Raw genomic sequence first — 21,475 nt, 5'->3', positions numbered from 1 at the left:
ACAGCAGATACACTTAGCTTTGGTAGCTCCAGCACCAGGCAGCGATTTTCCAGAAGTATCTTCTGACTCAGTTTCAACGTGGGACATCTTGCAATATGTAATAGAAAAAACAACATATAAAGCAAAATTGATCAAATTCCTTAAATGACAGTTTCAGGAATGGGAAAAAATGCCAGTGAACAAGCTTCTAGCAACCAGAAGCAATAAATAATGAGACTTAAATAATGTGGAGACAAAAATGACGCCACATCCGGAAAGCCAATACTTTTGGCGCAAAAGAACGTAAAAAATGACGCAACTTCCGGCGACACGTATGACGCCGGAAACAGAAAAAAAAATTTTGCGCCAAAAAAGTCTGCGCCAAGAATGTCGCAATAAAATGAAGCATTTTCAGCCCCCGCGAGCCTAACAGCCCACAGGGAAAAAGTAAAATTTAAAGGTAAGAAAAAAATTGATTTATTCATATGCATTATCCCAAATATGAAACTGACTGTCTGAAATAAGGAATGTTGAACATCCTGAGTCAAGGCAAATAAATGTTTGAATACATATATTTAGAACTTTATAAAAAAGTGCCCAACCATAGCTTAGAGTGTCACAGAAAATAAGACTTACTTACCCCAGGACACTCATCTACATGTTGTAGAAAGCCAAACCAGTACTGAAACGAAAATCAGCAGAGGTAATGGTATATATATAAGAGTATATCGTCGATCTGAAAAGGGAGGTAAGAGATGAATCTCTACGCCCGATAACAGAGAACCTATGAAATAGACCCCGTAGAAGGAGATCATTGAATTCAAATAGGCAATACTCTCCTCACATCCCTCTGACATTCACTGCACGCTGAGAAGAAAACCGGGCTCCAACCTGCTGCGGAGCGCATATCAATGTAGAATCTAGCACAAACTTACTTCACCACCTCCATAGGAGGCAAAGTTTGTAAAAACTGATTTGTGGGTGTGGTGAGGGGTGTATTTATAGGCATTTTGAGGTTTGGGAAACTTTGCCCCTCCTGGTAGGAATGTATATCCCATACGTCACTAGCTCATGGACTCTTGCTAATTACATGAAAGAAATATATATATATACACACACACACACATATATATACATGTTGCAACGCAAAATATTTGTTCCAAAACATCAGCTGAGCGCGTCACAGATAATTATTTCCCCATTATGAAACCATGTGCTGTGTGTTTCTCTTTTATGATACAGATGGAGAATACAATTTTAAAGAAAGTTTACAATTTACTTCTAATATCATATTTGCTTCATTCTCGTTATTCTTTGTTGAAGAGATACCTAGATAGATAGCGTGCACATGTCTAAAGCACTACATGACAGGAAATAGTGTTGCCATCTTTTGCTCTTACTAATGTATAACATTGTTACAAAACTGCTGCCAAATAGTGCTGCAGACACGTGCACACACCTGAACTTACCTTCCTGCTTTTCAAGAAAGAATAACAAGAAAACAAAGGAAATTAGATACTAGTTAAAATTGTATGTTCTATCCGAATCATGAAAGAAATATTTTGGGTTTTATGTCACTTTAAGCCTTGGAAAGCAGCTCTAGTAGTAGTGCGAAACAAACATATGCTAACTATAACATGTACTAAGTGGAAGTCAATTAAAATCACTGGAAATAGACTGAAAATCCTCTTCACCCCCAGCCTCAATATGACAAAGAGAAAGACATATATCAGAAACACTTTTAGCTATGTACATTGTCCAAGAATGTGGCCAGTTTCACTCTAAACATGGCAAAAGAGGCTTCATCACAGAGCATAAATCTCAATATCTCTGGCAATTTATTGTAACAGCCAATTAAGCATCATTGTTTATTAAAGCTGTAGTATAATGTGAAGTAACAGTGCAACTCTTGGCAGGGCCCTCTACCCATTTGATCCATATAATTGTTTTGTTGTACTCTGCATTTGTTTATAGCGCTGCAGAATCTGTTGGCGCTCTACAAATAACCGATAACAAAAATAATAATAATAATAAGTAACAGAGCTCTGAAAAGCATGTGCAGAGACAAACAAGAGATTCATAGAACCTTTTGAAGAACATCAAGTGGAAGTTTTATATAAACTGTTCAACGCTAGCTTAATTCTTACTGATCCAAGCAAGAGGTGTTAAGGAGTTCGCAGTCACTATAACCCCCTGGCTGACATAGTAGCCAAGTGCTGCTCCGAAGCAGGAGGGGAAAAAAGTAAAATCACTGTAGCAGGAGGTTGTAAGACAAAAGAACTTGCTAAGACATGCACAAGATACACCCAGTCATGTATGACAAAACAATCATCTACATTTACAAATACAGAAAGGAAAAGCAGTACATTTTTTGCAATATACCAGCTTTTGTAAAATGCTATTGCTGATATTTTTTATTGCTAGTTTGTTACTCAAAATATGAAGGTAGGCAGAGTGCATGCAAACTTGTCAGCCTAACAGGCACCGGGCATTTCAAATCACTTTTCAGAGACACACTAAGTTGTAAGGTTGCAGATAGATGACCATATACGTAAAACAGGAGTCATCCTTTTTCCAATAACTGGTTGTGCATGTTAAGTTAGACAAGAAAGTATCTTTTGTAGCTCATCTCTCTCTCAGAATCTAAGGTTCTCGCCGTTTCTTGCTGTTGCAGTGATTCTCATAACTCAGAAAGAGTATACAATTTAAAACAACTTTCCAATTTACTTCTATTTCATCTGCTTTATTCTCTTGGTAGCCTTTTTTTAAAAACATAGCTAGGTAGGCTCAGGAGCAGCAATGCACTGCTGGGAGATAGTTGCTAACTGGCTATTTAGTCCATGTGGAAGGCTTCACAAGCCCAACACTAATTTCTGAAGAAATGATAAGGTAAACTGTAGATAAGGGAGAGCTGTGAGGCAAACAATTAACATTTTGTTAACACAATGACATTGGCTAGCCCTGTCTTCTCCAGACGAAAGTCCAGATTGGCTCTTTCAAATAAGGAAAGTGGTAGGTGGAGTTTGACAACTAAAAAACAACTGCAACAAACAAGGTGTTAATCTGTTTTAACATTTGTTCTATGCTAATGGGAGACAAGTAAAATGTTACAATTACAAGGTGTTTAAAGGGACTGTCTACAATAGAATATTTATTGTTTTAAAAGATGGATAATACCTTTATTAACCATTCCCCAGTTTTGCATAACCAACAGAGTTATATTAATATACTTTTAACCTCTGTGATTACCTTGTATCGAACAACCTTTTTCCAGCCCCCTGATCACATGACTGTGACTGTTTATTATCTATTGACTTGCATTTAGTACTGTCTTGTGCTAACTCTTAAATAACTCCCTGTGCATTAAAGGGACAGTCTACCTTCATAATAAATTGATCTATTTAGTTAGTTTGCCCCTTAATAACTTGTCCTACCTGGCTGTCAGCAGGCTGCACACAAAGGTCTCAGTTATATTTCCAAAAGATTCACACCGTTTTAGATTTGAAAATGGCCCCCAAACTCCGCCTTCTATGACATCATCCATGCCTCACTTCAATACACTACCCTGTGTCTCCCATGAAATCGTAAATAAAGCTAATATAGCGTACCCGGTTCCTAGGGATGAGTGTTTGTGTTGCACTTGTATCATCTTTCACTTGAACAGTAAGGTAAGTAGCTGTATTGACTTATTGCGTGTATATTTTAAATGTATTTTAAGACTTATAGATTGGACGCATCTCCTAAGAGATACATGGCGCCCAGTTAGGATATTTTGGTCAGTGTATTAGGTGCGGTGTTGGAGAGAACGTAATAGACGCTGCAGCTGTAATATTCGCACAGGTTTACTTTTCATTTAAATGAAATATATGATGCTGACATCAAACAGCTTGAATTTTGTTTCTCTTTCTGATGGCCAAGAGGTTAAAAAATATTCTCCAGGAACCCAATATTTAAAGAGACATTGCATTGCAAGTGATACCACAAACAATTCAACTGTGCTGGAGACAAAACCAAATCGATCTGGCCTGGCTTATAGAATAACGGTCCAATAACGGTCCAATCCTAAAAACGATCCCCAGCTCTTACGGTCGACTTCGATCATGCGCAGTAACTCGAGACACAATGCGGTAACGTCATCAACATTCACAGGCACGAAATTTGAAAAAAAAAAAAAGTGCTGTGAATGAAGAAGGCCATTTGCAAATAGAAAACGGCGTCAATCGCTTTTAAATACAACGGAAACTGTTGCGGGCAGCATGCTGACAAACAGGTAGGACAAGTTAATAAGTGGCAAACTAAATAGATCACTTTATTATGAAGGTAGACTGTCACTTTAACACAGTGTTATCTATATCAGTGTTTTTCAACCAGTGTGCCGTGAGAGATCCTCAGGTGTGCCGCGGCAGACTGACAACAATGTGACATATTTTTAAAATTTTGCTTGTTTTTTTATTCTGGGCCGTTTTTTTATTTTGAGTGAGATGATGACTGATGGAGGGAGGGAACTTTTCCCAGTGCGGGGTGTCCCTATTTAAAATATTGGGAGGTATGTGACAGGCTCATTAGGCGTCATTTACTACAGCCATGACATATTGACATTCATTCACAGACAATCATTATGATTGTTTGTGAATGAATGTCAATATGTCATGTATAGTTTGTAGGAGGCATGGCATGACAGCACAGTACAGTGTGTGTATGTATGTATGTATGTATGTATGTATGTATGTATGTATGTATGTATATATACACACACATATATATATATATATATATATATATATATATATATATATATATATATATACACATAAACACACTGTATTAAGCTACAATGTGTTATTTTGTAAATTGTTGGGATGGTGGTGTGCCGCAGGATTTTTTAATGTAAAAAAATGTGCCACGGCAAACAAAAGGTTGAAAATCACTGATCTATATGACCCACATGAACTTATCAGTCTCTTGTTATAAAAAGCAATTTAAAAAAACATTTGATAAGAGGCAGCCTTCAAGGGCTTAGAAATTAGCAAAAGAGCGTACCAAGGTTATTTATTATATTATTATACTTTATGAAGCACCAACATATTCCGCAGCACTGTCCATACAATTAATATAAATAAAACAGTACAAGACTTGTAATTTACACATACAGGAGGGATTGAGGGCCCTATTCCCATGGGAATTTACAATCTATAAGGGTAGGAGATTGAGAAACAGGAGGTGAGGACTGCAAGATTGAGAAAGATTTTAATACAGAGTTAGATGAGGGAAATGTAGGGTAAGTGAAATTAATTTATTATTTAGTTGGGTGGTAGGCTTCTCTGAACAGAAAACTCTTCAGGGAACATTTAAAGGAAGAAAGATTAGGGCAGAGATTGACAGAGGGTTGGTGCTGCACGACAGAAGTCCTGCAGTCTAGCATGAGAGGAGGTGATAGTTGCGGATGCAAGGAGCAGGTCATTATTGGATCTTAGTGGGTGGGCTGGAGTATACTTGTTGATTAGAGAGGATAGGTAGAGGGGAGGGGCGTTGGTGAGAGCTTTCTATGTAAGGGTGAGAATTTTGAATTTAATACTGCTGTGAATGGGGAGTTAATGAAGGGACTCGCAGAGAGGTGCAGCAGATAAAGGGGGTTTCAGCCTGGCCGAGGCATTTAAGATGGATTGAAGGGGAGAGAGGAGGGAAAGAGGAAGGCCAGCGAGAAGGTTATTGCAGTAGTCAGGTTTGTGGTGTCAGCGCTCAGAAAAGGGCGAATCTTGGAAATATTGCGTAGATGGTTGCGGCAGGATGTAGAAAGCGATTGAATATGGGGGACGAAGGATAGATTTGAGTCAAGTGTAACTCTGAGGCAGCAGACTTGGGGCGATGGGGAAATGGTGATGCCGTCAAAAGGGATAGAGAAGTCAGAAGTCGGCGTAGAGCTTGAGGGGGGGATAAGAAGGAGCTCAGTCTTGGACATGTTAATCTTTAGGTGGTGAGAATCAGGTTCAGAGTGAGTTTTCCTCCAGACACGCTCAGCAGTACGGGAGCATTTTTGCAAATAGCGTGTTTGCTGAGCATGCCAGGGCTGTAACCGACGGCGTGGTGTTTTGCGCAGCTGGGGAGGGGCAAGTGTGTCTAATGCAGAGGAGAGAGTTTTGTTATAGTGGGCTGTAGCAAGATCAGGGCAGGCTATAGTGAAAGTGTGAGAGAGGAGATTTTGAATGATTTTTGTTAATTGGAGCGGATCCAGAGCATATGTATTTCTACAGGTGTGGGGGCGGGATGGAGAAGTGGGTTTAGCTGTTGCATTAATATCATAGGTGACTGTCTGAAATGGGAAAAGTGCGACAGGTGGTGTCAGATATATAGCAGAGGTAGGAAAATACCAGGTCGATGGAGTGTCCATCACAGTGAGTCAGGAATAGGGTAGATTGTGAGAGACAGAATGATGTGAATTAAAAAAGTTTAGAGGCAGCAGGGGCAGATGGGTTGTCAATGGGAATGTTGAAGTCTCCAAGAATTAAGAATTAGGTTGGTATATTTGAAGAGATAAAGTGAGGAAGCCAAGCGGCGAAGTTGTCAAGGAAATGGGAGGTTGGTCCAGGAGGGCGATATATGACTACCACTTTGATGGAGAGGGGGGAGAACAGGCGAATACAGTGGACTTCAAAGGAGGAGGAGAGAGATGGGTATGGAGGTAGGTAGGTATTGATAAGTGCAGGAGGGGGAGAGCAGGATCCCAACACCGCCGCTACATTTCTCACCTGGCCTAGGGGTATGGCTAAAGTGAAGACCACCATGTGTGAGAGCAGCAATGGAAACGGTGTCAGAAGGAGAAAGCCAGGTTTTGGTAATTGCTAAAAGGGTGAAAGCATTTGATATAAACAGGTCATGAATGGCTGTAATTTTTTGCTTCAAATAAGAAGAGAACAAAGCAAATTTGACGATAAAAGTACATTGAAAAGTTGATTAAAATTACAAGTCCTCATTTGGTAGAGGGGGGTTGGCGCGGTGGGGTGGTGGGGGAGGGAAGGAAAATTCGTGTAGTTAATTTTTTTTTTCTTCTTCCCTGCTATAAAATTAAAAATTCCAACAATGTTTCATAAAGTTAAGGTGAAAAAAAAAAAGCTCAGCTGTTATCTAACCGATAAAAGGTGCAATGTGGATATGTCCCTCCCTATGAAGCACTTACATATATATTAGGTTGAATAGACACAAACATTGCAATATTGGTTACTCGTATTTTTTTATATTATTGCTGAATATGTTACATTGTTGGTATAAAAAAAATCAATAAAAAAAAAATAAAAAAAAATTACAAGTCCTATCTGAATAATGAAAGTTTAATTTTGACTAGACTGTCCCTTTAAACCTAAAATGATTCCTTTTAGAGCTTTATAAGAGCTGAATACAACAGTGCAACTCTCGGCAGGGCCTCCTACCCACTTGATCTTTATAAACAATACCTTGCTATCATGTGTCTGTTTATAGCGCTACAGAATCTGTTGGCGCTCTACAAATAACCGATAATAATAATAGCCTAACAGAGAATAGGAAACAGAAAGGTAGCAAAAAAAAGCAGGATCTATAGAGGTGCAAATTAGAACGGTCGCCAACTAATTGAAAACGGACGGGCCTATGGACCATCATTCCGAAAGAAAATAATTTGTTAGGTAAGCATATTTGTTTTCTTTCATAAAATGATGATGGTCCATAGAGCTCCATAACATGTGGGATTGATACTGAAGCAGATATTCCATGTTACAGAATGGATGGGACAATATTCTGTCAGTTCTGAGTTAACAGACACGGCAGCCTGAAGGACTTTCCTGCCAGAAGCTACTTGTGAAGAAGCAAAAACATCAAAATCTTTAAAATTTTGAAAAGGTATGCTGAGAGACCATGTTGCAGCTTTGCAAATCTGCTCCAAAGATTTTTGCATCATTTTTGAAAGCCCAGGAACCAATCTAATCTAATCTTGCAACCAATCTAATAGATTGAGCTGTGATGCACTAAGGTGGCGACCTCCTAGCTGAGGAGATTGCTAACAAGAAAAGTACTTTCCAAGATAAAAGTTTGATATCAATGGAATGCATCGGTTCAAGTGGAGGACCTTGCAGAACAGAAAGAACTAGATTAGGGTCGGAGAAAGGGGCGTAGCTAGGCGGCAGCCATGATAAGACGCACTTTCTGAAGCTCTGGAAGAGAACCAAATAATTAACTGAATATCTTCAGGACTTTGCAGAATCCATCACTTTCGAGCATATCATCAACATCATATACTTGCGATCCTCTAGCACCGATCTAGTCTGAAGCGATATGAGGCTGTGGCCTAACATAACATATAATTTACCCCCCCCCCCCTCCCCGAGCAATGGGGTAAACAGGGTCATTATGGCTTCTCACAATGGGGAGGAATTTAATGCAATTTTACGTACCCTTCTTAATAATTTTGAGCAACAAATGTGCTGTAGCTTCTACAACTTGATGGCGCTGATGCAACAAGGAGCACTGGAGAACCTTCCATTAACTGCTGTTGGACTAGACTCTACCGCACCGATCTGGGCCCAGATGAGTGGGATTAAATCTTACAGTACACCCAGCCAACAGAACTCCTACATTCCAGCAATATAACATATGAGAGAGTAGATAAGGAGATCATAAGGGAAGCAATCTACTTACCTATATCAGCTCACAACCCAAAAAACTAAATTTATGCTTACCTGATAAATTTCTTTCTTTCCGGATATGGAGAGTTCGCAACGTCATTCAATTACTAGTAGGAATATCACTCCTGGCCAGCAGGAGGAGGCAAAGAGCACCTAAGCAATGCTGTTAAGTGCCACTCCCCTACCCATAATCCCCAGTCATTAGACTGAAGGGAAATGGAAAAGGAATAACACAAAGGTGTAGAGGTGCCTGAGGTTTAGTCAAAAATAACTGTCCTAATAAAGGGTGGGGTCGTGGACTCTCCATATCCGGAAAGAAAAAAATTTATCAGGTAAGCATAAATTTTTGTTTTCTTTCCTAAGATATGGAGAGTCCATGACGTCATTCCATTTACTAGTGGGAACCAATACCCAATCAAGAGGACACAGAATGAACATGGAGGGAGAACAAGAAAGGCAGACCTAAACAGAAGGCACCATCGCTTGAAGAATCTTTCTCCCAAAAGAGGCCTCAGCCAAGGCAAAAGTATCACATTTGGAAAAAGTATGTAGAGAGGACTAAGTTGCAGCCTTGCAAATCTGATCCACAGAAGCTTCATTTTGAAAAGCCAAAGGAGAGGAGACGGCCCTCATGAAAAGAGCCGTAATCCTCCCAGGAGGCTGCTGACCAGCAGTTTTGAAAAACAAAACCAATTTATACTTCTCAACCAGAGAGAAAGAGAAGTAGCAGTAACTTGCTGACCTTTAAGTTTTTCAGAAAAACAAATAAACAGGGCAGAAGACTGGTGAAAATCCTCAGTCGCCTGTAGATAAAATTTTAAAGCACGCAAAACATCCAAGTTGTGCAACAAACGTCGCTTGTGAGAAGCAGGATTAGGACATAGAGAAGGAACAACAATTTTTTGATTCATATTTTGAACTTAGTACAATGAACCGCCTTATCAACATAAAAGATAAGATAAGGCGAATCACACTCCAAAACAGTGAGTTCCGAGACTCTCCGAGCAGAAGAGATAGCAAATAGAAACAAAACCATCCAGGATAACAACTTAATATCTATGGAATGCAATGGCTCAAAAGGAGCCTGCTGCAAAACGTTAAAAACAAGGTTAAAGCTCCAAGGAGGAGCAACAGAGTAAAACATAAGCCTGATTCCAACTAGGGCCTGACAAAAAGATAGCACATCTGGCACATTCGCCACACGCTTGAGTAACAAAATAGATAATGCAGAAATCTGACCCTTCAGCGTATTGACTGACAAACAATTCTCCAGACCTTCCTGGAGAAAGGACAAAATCCTAGGAATCCTGACCCTACTCTAAGAGTAGCCCTTGGATTCACATCAATAAAGATATTTACACCATATATTATAGTAAATCTTACTAGAAACAGGCTTGCAAGCCTGAATCATGGTCTCAATGACCGACTCCGAAAATCCACGCTTAGACAGAACTAAGCGTTCAATCTCCAAGCAGTCAGCTTCAGAGAAACAAGATTTAGATGAAGTAATAGACTCTGAGTTAGAAAGTCCTTCCTCAGAGCCAACCTCCAAGGTGGAAGAGATGACATCTTTAATAGGTCTGCATACCATATGCTGCGAGGCCATGCAGGAGATATTAGAATCACTGATGCTCTCTCCTGTTTGATATGAGCAATGACTCGTAGAAAGAGAGCCCACGGAGGGAACAGGTATACTAGACTGAAATCCCAAGGAACCGCCAGAGCATCTATCAGGGAAGCCTGTGGATCTCTTAACCTTGAACCGTACCTTGAAAGATTGGCGTTCTGCCGAGACGCCATCAGATCCAACTCCAGCACCCCCCATCTGAGGGTTAACCTGGAGAATACCTCCGGATGGAGAACCCACTCTACGGGATGAAATGTCTGTCTGCTCAGTCCGCTTCTCAGTTTTCCACTCCTGGAATGTGGATGGCAGATAGACAACAATTGTGAGCTTCCGCCCACTGAACAATCCGAGCCACTTCCTTCATGGCAAGGGAACTCAGAGTTCCTCGCTGGTGGTTGATGAAAGTCACTGAGGTGAAATTGTCCGACTGGGACCTGATAAATCGGCTAAGGACAACTGGGGCCAAGCCATCAGAGCATTGAAAATCACTCTCAGATGTTTATGTGGAGAGCAGACTCCCTCAGAGTCCATAGTCCCTGCGCCTTCAACGAGTCCCCAGACTGCTCCCCAGTCCAGCAGGCTGCCGTCCGTGGTCACAATCACTGAGGAAGGTCTCTGGAAGCATGTGCCCTGAGACAGAAGCTTCTGAGAAGGCCACCACGGGAGAGAGACTCTTGTCTTCTAGATCTATCCTCTGAGACAGATCCGAATGGTCTGCGTTGCATTGTCTGAGTATGCATAACTGCAGAGCTCTCAAATAGAATCGAGCAAGGGACGGATGTCCATGGAAGCGACTCTCAGACCAAATGCCTCAATACATTGAGCCACTGCTGGCCGAACAGTAGACTGCAGAGAGAGACAAGAGGAAAGAATCTTTGACCTTCTGCCCTCTGTCAGAAATATTTTCATAGATAGGGAAACTATTATGGTCCCTAAGACAACTACACCTGTAGCTAGAACAAGGGAACTCATTCCCAGATTCACTTTCCAAGATCTCTGTATAAGAGTTTGCTTGTTGAAAAGATGGCGTCTGAACCAATATAACGTCCAGGTAGGACGCTACTGCAATTCCCCGAAACCTGATCACTGCCAAAAGTGAAAAAAATTCTGGGAGCCATGGCAAGGCCAAAGGAAAGATCCACAAACTGAAAGTGTCTATCCAGGAAGGCAAATCACAGGAACTTTAAAATACACGTCCTTCAAGTCTATGGTCGACATGAACTGACCCTCCTGGACCAAAGGAAGAATGTAACGAATAGTTTCCATTTTGAATGACTGAACCATGAGAAAACTTGTTGAAACACTTTAGGACGAAACGTTTCCTCTTTTGGAAAGCACGTACAGGCTTGAATAGCCTTCTAGACCCTGTTCCTTTACAGGAGCTGGAACCATCCCCAGGGGGGGAAAGGTCCCAAAAGCAGTTCAAAATTGCCTCTCTTTTATCTCGACTGCAGATAAACATGAGAGGTGGAACCTGCTTTTGTGAGAAAAGGTCTTGAATTCTATTTAGTAACCCTGAGATACTATGGCCACAGCCTAACTGGGACATCTCGTATCCATACTTGAAGAAAAACAAAGAAATTCAGTCCCTCGTGGTCTAATCCCGGATTGGGGGCAAACCCTTCTTGATGATTTAGACTAAGCTGCGGGTTTCTACTCTTGACGTCCTTTAGGACAATCCTTGTCTTTTTGGTAGAAAAAAAACAAACCTTTTCCACCTGTAATAACAGAAATATTTCTGCCAGACCAAGATCAAACAAGATCTTACCCTTGTAAGGAAGCACCAGAAGTTCAGACTTAGAGGGAAAAATCCACTAACCAAGAATTTAGCCACAACGCCCAGCGGGTTAACACAGCAAAGCCAGATATCTTGGCAGCCAGCTTAAAGACTTGCATGGTAGCATCAGAAATAAAGAATTGGTTAGCTTAAGAGCCTTAATTCTGTCCTGGATGTCCTCCAAAGGAGTCTCTACCAAATAGAATCAGACAAGGCATCACACCAAAAGATGCCGCACTTGACACAGTGGCATACAAACTTCAATATAAGTCTCCAGCTTTGTCCATTGATCCTTAAAAGAGCAGCTATCCTCTAAAGGGATCATAGTTCTCTTAGCCACAGTAGAAATGGCACTGTGCGCCTTGAAAATTTAATGGAGACAGCGACAGGAAACATCTTTTTAAAGACAGGACAGGGAAAAAGGAATCCCTGACTTATCCTATTCCTGTGAAATCTCCTTGCACGGTCTGGAACAGGAAAAACTTCCACAGTGGAATCCTAGCAATTATTAAGTTTACTAGATTTCTTAGGGTTGATAACGACAGGAGTATCGGAGTCGTCCAAAGTAGCCAAAACCTCCTTTAACAACACACAAAGGTGTTCAAGCTAAAAGCTGAAGATTACTACTTTAGCATCAGATGAAGGAATTATACTGTTTGAATCTGAGATTTCACCCTCAGAGGCTACCAACATATCCTCAGACTTATGAGGAAGAACTATCTGAGTAGCAGAAGGCGGAGCTGAAACCTTACTATCTGAGTCTCTAACTTCCTCTTGCATCTTCCCTTTGGCATAGGAAAGGCAGATAATGCTGCAGATACCACTAAAGACACCCGCGCAGAAATTTCTGCAGGCAAATAAACTCCTCCAGGAGATAGAGGAACTGCAGTGCATTGCATGTGACGCCATAGAGGCTTGGGACGTTTGAGGAGAAGGCTGTGGCATTGCCTGAATAGCATCATCCTAGGAAACATTGGGCTCAGGGGCAACCATTCTTAACGTAGAATGGCTCTAGTTAGGTAAGCAGCACAAAAAAAAAATATATAAGTAAAACAATTGTGCCTCCTAGGCATAATAAACATATATTTATACAATAAGGATAGACTGTTCTATCCCAAAAGGAAAACGATTTGAGAATTATTTTTTTTAAAATAATTTTAAAATGAACTCTCCTGTCTCTTTAAGAGATTCTAATCCAGCCTCTTAAAATTCACTTATAGGCAAAACAATTGTTCCTAGTTAAAACATAATTTATGTAAGAACTTACCTGATAAATTCATTACTTTCTTATTGGCAAGAGTCCATGAGCTAGTGACGTATGGGATATACAATCCTACCAGGAGGGGCAAAGTTTCCCAAACCTCAAAATGCCTATAAATACACCCCTCACCACACCCACAATTCAGTTTAACGAATAGCCAAGTAGTGGGGTGATAAAGAAAGGAGTAAAAAGCATCAACAAAGGAATTTGGAAATAATTGTGCTTTATACAAAAAAATCATAACCACCATAAAAAGGGTGGGCCTCATGGACTCTTGCCAATATGAAAGAAATTAATTTTATCAGGTATATCTCCTTTCCCTTATTATGTTTTCTTTCATGTAATTGGCAAGAGTCCATGAGCTAGTGACGTATGGGATAGCAATACCCAAGATGTGGAACTCCACGCAAGAGTCACTAGAGAGGGAGGGATAAAAATAAAAACAGCCATTTTTCGCTGAAAAAATAATCCACAACCCAAAATATAAGTTTAATCTTTAAATGTCAAGAAAAACTTAAAACATCAGCAGAAGAATCAAACTGAAACAGCTGCCTGAAGAACTTTTCTACCAAAAACTGCTTCTGAAGAAGCAAAATACATCAAAACGGTAGAATTTAGTAAATGTATGCAAAGAGGACCAAGTTGCCACTTTGCAAATCGGATCAACTGAAGCTTCATTCTTAAAAGCCCACGAAGTGGAGACTGATCTAGTAGAATGAACTGTAATTCTCTGAGGCGGGGTCTTACCCGACTCCAAATAAGCTTGATGAATCAAAAGCTTTAACCAAGAAGCCAAGGAAATAGCAGAAGCCTTCTGACCTTTTCTAGGACCAGAAAATAAAACAAATAGACTGGAAGTCTTCCTGAAATCTTTAGTAGCTTCAACATAATATTTCAAAGCTCTCACCACATCCAAAGAATGTAAGGATCTTTCCAAAGAATTCTTAGGATTAGGACACAAGGAAGGGACAACAATTTCTCTATTAATGTTGTTAGAATTCACAACCTTAGGTAAAAATTTAAATGAAGTCCGCAAAACCGCCTTATCCTGATGAAAAATCAGAAAAGGAGACTCACAAGAAAGAGCAGATAGCTCAGAAACTCTTCCAGCAGAAGAGATAGCCATGAGGAACAACACTTTCCAAGAAAGTAGTTTAATGTCCAAAGAATGCATAGGCTCAAATGGAAGAGCCTGTAATGCCTTCAAAACCAAATTAAGACTCCAAGGAGGAGAAATTGATTTAATGATGGTTTTAATACGAACTAAAGCCTGTACAAAACTGTGAATATCAGGAAGTTTAGCAATCTTTCTGTGAAATAAAACAGAAAGAGCAGAGATTTGACCCTTCAAGGAACTTGCAGACAAACCCTTATCCAAACCATCCTGTAGAAACTGTAAAATTCTAGGAATTCTAAAAGAATGCCAAGAGAATTTATGAGAAGAACACCATGAAATGTAGGTCTTCCAAACTCGATAATAAATCTTTCTAGAGACAGATTTACAAGCTTGTAACATAGTATTAATCACTCAGTCAGAGAAACCTCTATGACTTAGTACTAAGCGTTCAATTTCCATACCTTCAAATTTAATGATTTGAGATCCTGATGGAAAAACGGACCTTGAGACAGTAGGTCCGGCCTTAATGGAAGTGGCCATGGTTGGCAACTGGACACCTGAACAAGATCCGCATACCAAAACCTGTGGGGCCATGCTGGAGCCACCAGCAACACAAACGAGATTGCTCCATGATGATTTTGGAAATCACTCTTGGAAGAAGAACAAGAGGCGGGAAAATGTAAGCAGGATGATAACACCAAGGAAGTGTCAGCGCATCCACTACTTGCGCCTGAACATCCCTGGACCTGGACAGGTATCTGAGAAATTTCTTGTTTAGACGAGAGGCCATGAGATCTATCTCTGGAAGACCCCACATCTGAACAATCTGAGAAAACACATCTGGATGGAGAGACCACTCCCCTGGATGTAAAGTCTGACGGCTGAGATAATCCGCCTCCCAATTGTCTACACCTGGGATATGCACCGCAGAGATTAGACAGGAGCTGGATTCCGCCCAAGCAAGTATCCGAGATACTTCTGTGATAGCTTGGGGACTGAGTCCCACCCTGATGATTGACATATGCCACAGTTGTGATATTGTCTGTCTGAAAGCAAATGAACGGTTCTCTCTTCAACAGAGGCGCTCTGACAATTGCACGGAGTTCTGAAATATTGATTGGTAATCTCGCCTCTTGAGATTTCCAAACCCCTTGTGCTGTCAGAGATCCCCAAACAGCTCCCCAACCTGAAAGACTTGCATCTGTAGTGATCACAGTCCAGGTTGGCCGAACAAAAGAAGCCCCTTGAACTAAACGCTGGTGATTTAACTACCACGTCAGAGAGTGTCAAACATTGGGATTTAAGGATATTAACTGTGATATCTTTGTATAAGCCCTGCACCATTGATTCAGCATACAAAGCTGAAGAGGTCTCGTGAAAACGAGCAAAAGGAATTGCGTCCGATGCTGCAGTCATGAGGCCTAAAACTTCCATGCACATAGCCACTGAAGGGAATGACTGAGACTGAAGGTGCCGACAGGCTGCAACCAATTTCAAATGTCTCTTGTCTGTTAGAGACAAAGTCATGGACACTGAATCTATCTGGAAACCTAAAAAGGTGACCCTTGTCTGAGGAATCAAACTTTTTGGTAAATTGATCCTCCAACTATGTTTTTGAAGAAACAACACTAGTTGATTTGTGTGAAATTCTGCAGAACGTAAAGACTGAGCTAGTACCAAGATATCGTCCAAATAAGGAAACACTGCAATACCCTGCTCTCTGATTACAGAGAATAGGGCACCTAGAACCTTTGAAAAGATTCTTGGAGCTGTTGCTAGGCCAAATGGAAGAGCAACAAATTGGTAATGCTTGTCTAGAAAAGAGAATCTCAGGAACTGATAATGTTCTGGATGAATCGGAATATGCTGAACAAAAGGCAGAATAGTCCTGATAGTCACCATCTTGAAAGTTGGTACTCTTATATAACTATTCAAAATTTTTAGATCCAGAACTGGTCTGAATGAATTTTCCTTCTTTGGGACAATTAATAGATTTGAATAAAACCCCAGACCTTGTTCCTGAAAAGGAACTGGCATGATTACCCCTGAAGACTCCAGGTCTGAAACACACTTCAGGAAAGCCTGAGCTTTTACTGGATTTGATGGGATACGTGAGAGAAAAAATCTTCTCACAGAAGGTCTTACTCTGAATCCTATTCGATAACCTTGAGAGACAATGCTCTGAATGCATTGATTTTGGACAGAATTTATCCAAAAATCCTTGAAAAACCTTAGTCTGCCCCCTACCAGCTGAGCTGGAATGAGGGCCGCACCTTCATGGCTTGGATTTATTTCAATTTGAGGAAGGCTTCCAATTGGAAACAGATTCCTTGGGGGAAGGATTAGATTTTTGTTCCTTATTCTGACGAAAGGAACGAAAACGGTTAGAAGCCTTAGATTTACCCTTAGGTTTTTTATCCTGAGGCAGAAAAACTCCCTTTCCCCCAGTAATAGTTGAAATAATAGAATCCAGCTGAAAACCAAATAAATTATTACATTGGAAAGAAAGAGATAGATTTAGATGTCATATCAGCATTCCAAGATTTAAGCCACAAAGTTCTTCTAGCTAAAATAGCTAAAGACATGGATGTAACATCAATTTTGATATAAAAAATGGCATCACAAATAAAATGATTAGCATATTGCAGTAAGCGAATAATGCTAGATACATCAGAATCCAATTCTTCTTGCGCTAAATTCTCCAACCAGAAAGTTGACGCAGCCGCAACATCAGCCAAAGAAATTGCAGGTCTGAGAAGATGACCTGAATATAAATAGGCTTTCCTTAGACAAGATTCAAGCTTCCTATCTAAAGGATCCTTTAAAGGAAGTACTATCTTCCATAGGAATAGTGGTACGTTTAGCAAGAATAGAAATAGCCCCATCAACTTTGGGGATTTTTTCCCAAAACTCTATAGAATTTGCTGGTAAAGGATACAATTTTTTAAACCTTGAAGAAGGAATAAAAGAAGTACCTGGCTTATTCCATTCCTTAGAAATCATATCAGAAATAGCCTCAGGAATAGGAAAAACCCCTGGAGAAACCACAGGAGGTTTGAAAACAGCATTTAAACGTTTATTAGACTTAACGTCAAGAGGACTGGTTACCTCAATATCCAAAGTAATTAACACTTCTTTTAATAAAGAACGCATAAATAAATAAGTAGATTTGTCAGTGTCAATGTCTGAGGAAGGATCTTCTGAATCAGATAAATCCTCATCAGAGGAGGATAAAATATTATGTTGGTCATTTGAAATTTCATCAACTGAATGAGAAGTTTTAAAAGACCTTTTACGTTTATTAGAAGGTGGAAATGCAGACAAAGCCTTCTGAATAGAATCAGAAACAAATTCTTTAAAATTCCTAGATATATCATGTACATTAGAAGTTGAAGGAACTGCAACTGGCAATGTACTATTACTGATGGACACACTATCTGCATGTAAAGGTTTATCATGACAACTATTACAAATGACATTTGGAGAAATTATTTCCACAATCTTACAACAAATGCACTTAGCTTTGGTAGAACCGATGTCAGGCAGCAAAGTTCCAGCAGATACTTCTGAGGCAGGATCAGATTGAGACATCTTGCAAAATGTAAAAGAAAAAACAACATATAAAGAAAAATGATCAATTTCCTTATATGACAGTTTCAGGAATGGGAAAAAATGCAAATAGCATAGCCCTCTGACAGAAAAAAAAGGCAAGAGGCAAACATCAATGGGCTAATAAAATAATGAAAAAATTTGGCGCCAAGTATGACGCACAATGTAACAGAAATTTTTTTGGAGCCAACAATAACCGGAAATGACATACTCTCGTCACTAACAACGCAACCGTGTGTAAAGCTTCGGCGTCAACTATGACGCCGGAAATGACTAAGTTGCGTCACGGACGTATTCTTCGCACCAAAAAATTCTCGCGCCAAGAATGACGCAATGAAGTCTAGCATTTGGCGCACCCGCGGGCCTAATACCACCCGCAATTTGCAATAAAAAAGTAGTCAATTAGAAAAAAAAACTAAACCCCAGGTAAGAAAAAAAATTCTTAAAATATTTATTTTCCCCAAATATGAAACTGACAGTCTGCAGAAGGAAATACATGAACCTGACTCATGGCAAATATATCTACAATACATATATTTAGAACTTTATATAAATACATAAAGTGCCAAACCATAGCTTGGGTGTCTTAAGTAATAAAAAACATACTTACCAAAAGACACCCATCCACATATAGCAGATAGCCAAACCAGCACTGAAACAGTTATCAGTAGAGGTAATGGTAAATTGAGAGTATATCGTCGATCTGAAAAGGGAGGTAGAAGATGAATCTCTACGACCGATAACAGAGAACCTATGAAATAGACCCCCATTAGGGAAATCATCGTATTCAATAAGTGATACTCCCTTCACATCCCTCTGACATTCGCTGTACTCTGAGAGGAATCAGGCTTCAACAATGCTGAGAAGCGCATATTAACGTAGAAATCTTAGCACAAACTTACTTCACCACCACAGGAGGCAAAGTTTGTAAAACTGAATTGTGGGTGTGGTGAGGGGTGTATTTATAGGCATTTTGAGGTTTGGGAAACTTTGACACTCCTGGTAGGATTGTATATCCCATACGTCACTAGCTCATGGACTCTTGCCAATTACATGAAAGAAAACAATTATGTTAGACTGAGCAGATAATAAAACAATCAGTAACCAGGTAACCAGGAGAGACAAATCACTGCACCCCCCCCCCGGATAACAATGTCGGAACACCAAAAGACCCGCTTCTCTCAGAAATTGAAAAGCGGAAGAGCAGGTAACTAACATCCGGCTTCAGTAACTGCGCAGATAGAAATAGAATGCACGCATACTGAAAAACCGTCAACATTTACAAGAGCTGCATTATTAAAACTGCGATAACACTTGCATTATATATAAGCAGTTTCAAAATGTAGAGACAAGCCCATAAGGATACCAATTCACACTCTGAATCGTGTGACCGGAATATTCACTCTCCAGAATTAATATCTGACTCACAGCTTAAAGGAGCAAAATGACGCTGCTGCAAGCCCTCCAAAGAGGGATTGAGAAGTACACCAAACAGGATACATGGACTGAATATGTCACTGAAAACGTACTAACAATAAACTCATGCAAAATTAAAAAATAATGTTTTAAGATCTGCCTGAGCCACAATAGAGGGTTAACTCCTTTCTGTACATGGAGAAAGTTAACCCTTTAAGTCTCCATATCCACCTGCATAAAGTGCCTGCACACTGCCAATAAAAGATCCTCCATTAATGATCTTTAGTCCCAGAATAAAAAGTGTAGAGAGTCTCCTTAATCCCTTCAGTGCCAGTCTCCCAGCCCCAGAAGACAAAAGCACTTACCTGCACATCTAGCTGTCCGGCAGGAGAACAGTTCACACTGTGTGAAAGGATGCCACTCCTTACAGAGACCTGTGGAAAAAGAAAGAACAGAGTAAACCTACTCTGGCTTTCTATACTAGGGCAGCAAAAATGTTAGGAAAACGCAGCAAGGCCCACCTTACAAGTTCCTAACTGCTTTAAAGCCACCACTACCCTACTGAAGAGATGAATGTGTACTATGGCTAGACCCAAAAAATCTTGCTTGTAGCGAAAGAAATCCAATTTTCTTCAGACACCAAAACTTCACCTCCTCCATTGACAAAGGCAAAGAGAATGACTGGGGATTGTGGGAAGGGGAGTGATATTCAACAGCTTTGCTGTGGTGCTCTTTGCCTCCTCCTGCTGGCCAGGAGTGATATTCCCACTAGTAATTGAAGACGTTGTGGACCCACCATATTTTAGGAAGGAAAATTGTGTTCTCCGATTCATGCAAGTTTAATTTAAAAGGGATGGTCTAAACCAAAATTGTTATTGTTTAAAAGATAGATAATGCCTTTACTACCCATTCTCCAGCTTTGCACAACCAACTGTGCTATATTAATATGTTATAACATTTAAACCTTTACATTTCTGCCTGTTTCTATGCCACTACAGAAAGCCTCTTATCACATGCTTTTTATTAGCTTTTCACAAGAGACTGCTAATTATTGTGAGCCATATAGATAACATTGTGCTCTCTAATGTGGAGTTGTGCAGGGCACAGCGCTAATTGGCTAAAATGCAAGTCAATAGATAATAAATAAATAGCCATGGGATCAGGGGGCTGTCAGAAGAGGCTTAGATACAAGGTAATCACAGATGTAAAAAGTATATTAATATAACCATGATGGTTGTGCAAAACTGGGGAATTGGTAATAAAGGGATTATATAACTTTTTAAACAATAACAATTTTGGAGTAGACTGTCCCTTTAACGTTAGTGTTCCTTTAATTTGCTTCTGTAGTTGACAAAATGATCAGTATATGCCTCACACTAATCACAGAGGAGCAAACACATTTATTGTATAGTGCAAGTGTCAAACATCAAACACAGCATTTAAAATTCCTAAGTAATACATATTTGAAATTGATTCATTGATGGTTTAAAAAATGTGTATTATGGAAAAGGTGTCCGGCACATTCTATACATGATTATATGATTCCTGCATATAAAAAGCGTGTGTGTATAGAACTGTGCAAAACTGGAGGGGGGGGGGGGAGACATTACCAGGTTGCATTTCAAAATAGTAAGGATAATACAATTGTTACTTTGTATTTTTTGGACATTTACAGAGACTGTGAAACATTTCACCTACTTAAGAGATCCAGATAATCGTGGTTGCTGCAGAAGTTTATCTGCATGATTCAAAGCCATGAGGTTATCACCCAATGCTAATGCTACATAGGCGCTGCAGGCAAGAACGGAACACCTGTGGGATAAACAAAGGAAAGCATTACAAAAAATATAAGACCAAACATCACAGTCATTAAAGGGATACTAAACCCACATTTTTTTCATGATTCAGGTAGAGCAGGCAATTTTAATCAACTTTCTAATTTACTTCCATTATACATTTTTCTTCGTTCTATTGCTATCTTTATTTGAAAAAGCATGAATGTAAGCATAGAAGCTGGCCCATTTCTGGTTCAGCACAT

General features: G+C 39.9%; 1 protein-coding gene across 2 annotated transcripts in view; it reads right to left on the bottom strand.

Annotated features, from left to right (window-relative positions):
- The window catches only part of CNOT10 (CCR4-NOT transcription complex subunit 10), a 359,909-nt gene that overhangs the window by 65,254 nt on the left and 273,180 nt on the right, over positions 1-21,475 (bottom strand). For both annotated transcript variants that reach the window (XM_053714260.1, XM_053714259.1), the window contains exon 15: positions 21,136-21,249. In XM_053714260.1, the coding sequence (XP_053570235.1) occupies positions 21,136-21,249 (114 nt within the window). The remainder of the gene's footprint in view (positions 1-21,135; positions 21,250-21,475) is intronic.

This window comes from Bombina bombina, chromosome 5, assembly GCF_027579735.1.
Source record: "Bombina bombina isolate aBomBom1 chromosome 5, aBomBom1.pri, whole genome shotgun sequence".
Classification (NCBI taxonomy): Eukaryota; Metazoa; Chordata; class Amphibia; order Anura; family Bombinatoridae; genus Bombina; species Bombina bombina.
Note: the sequence above shows the minus strand (reverse complement) of the source record. Positions and strands in the feature narration are given on the sequence as shown.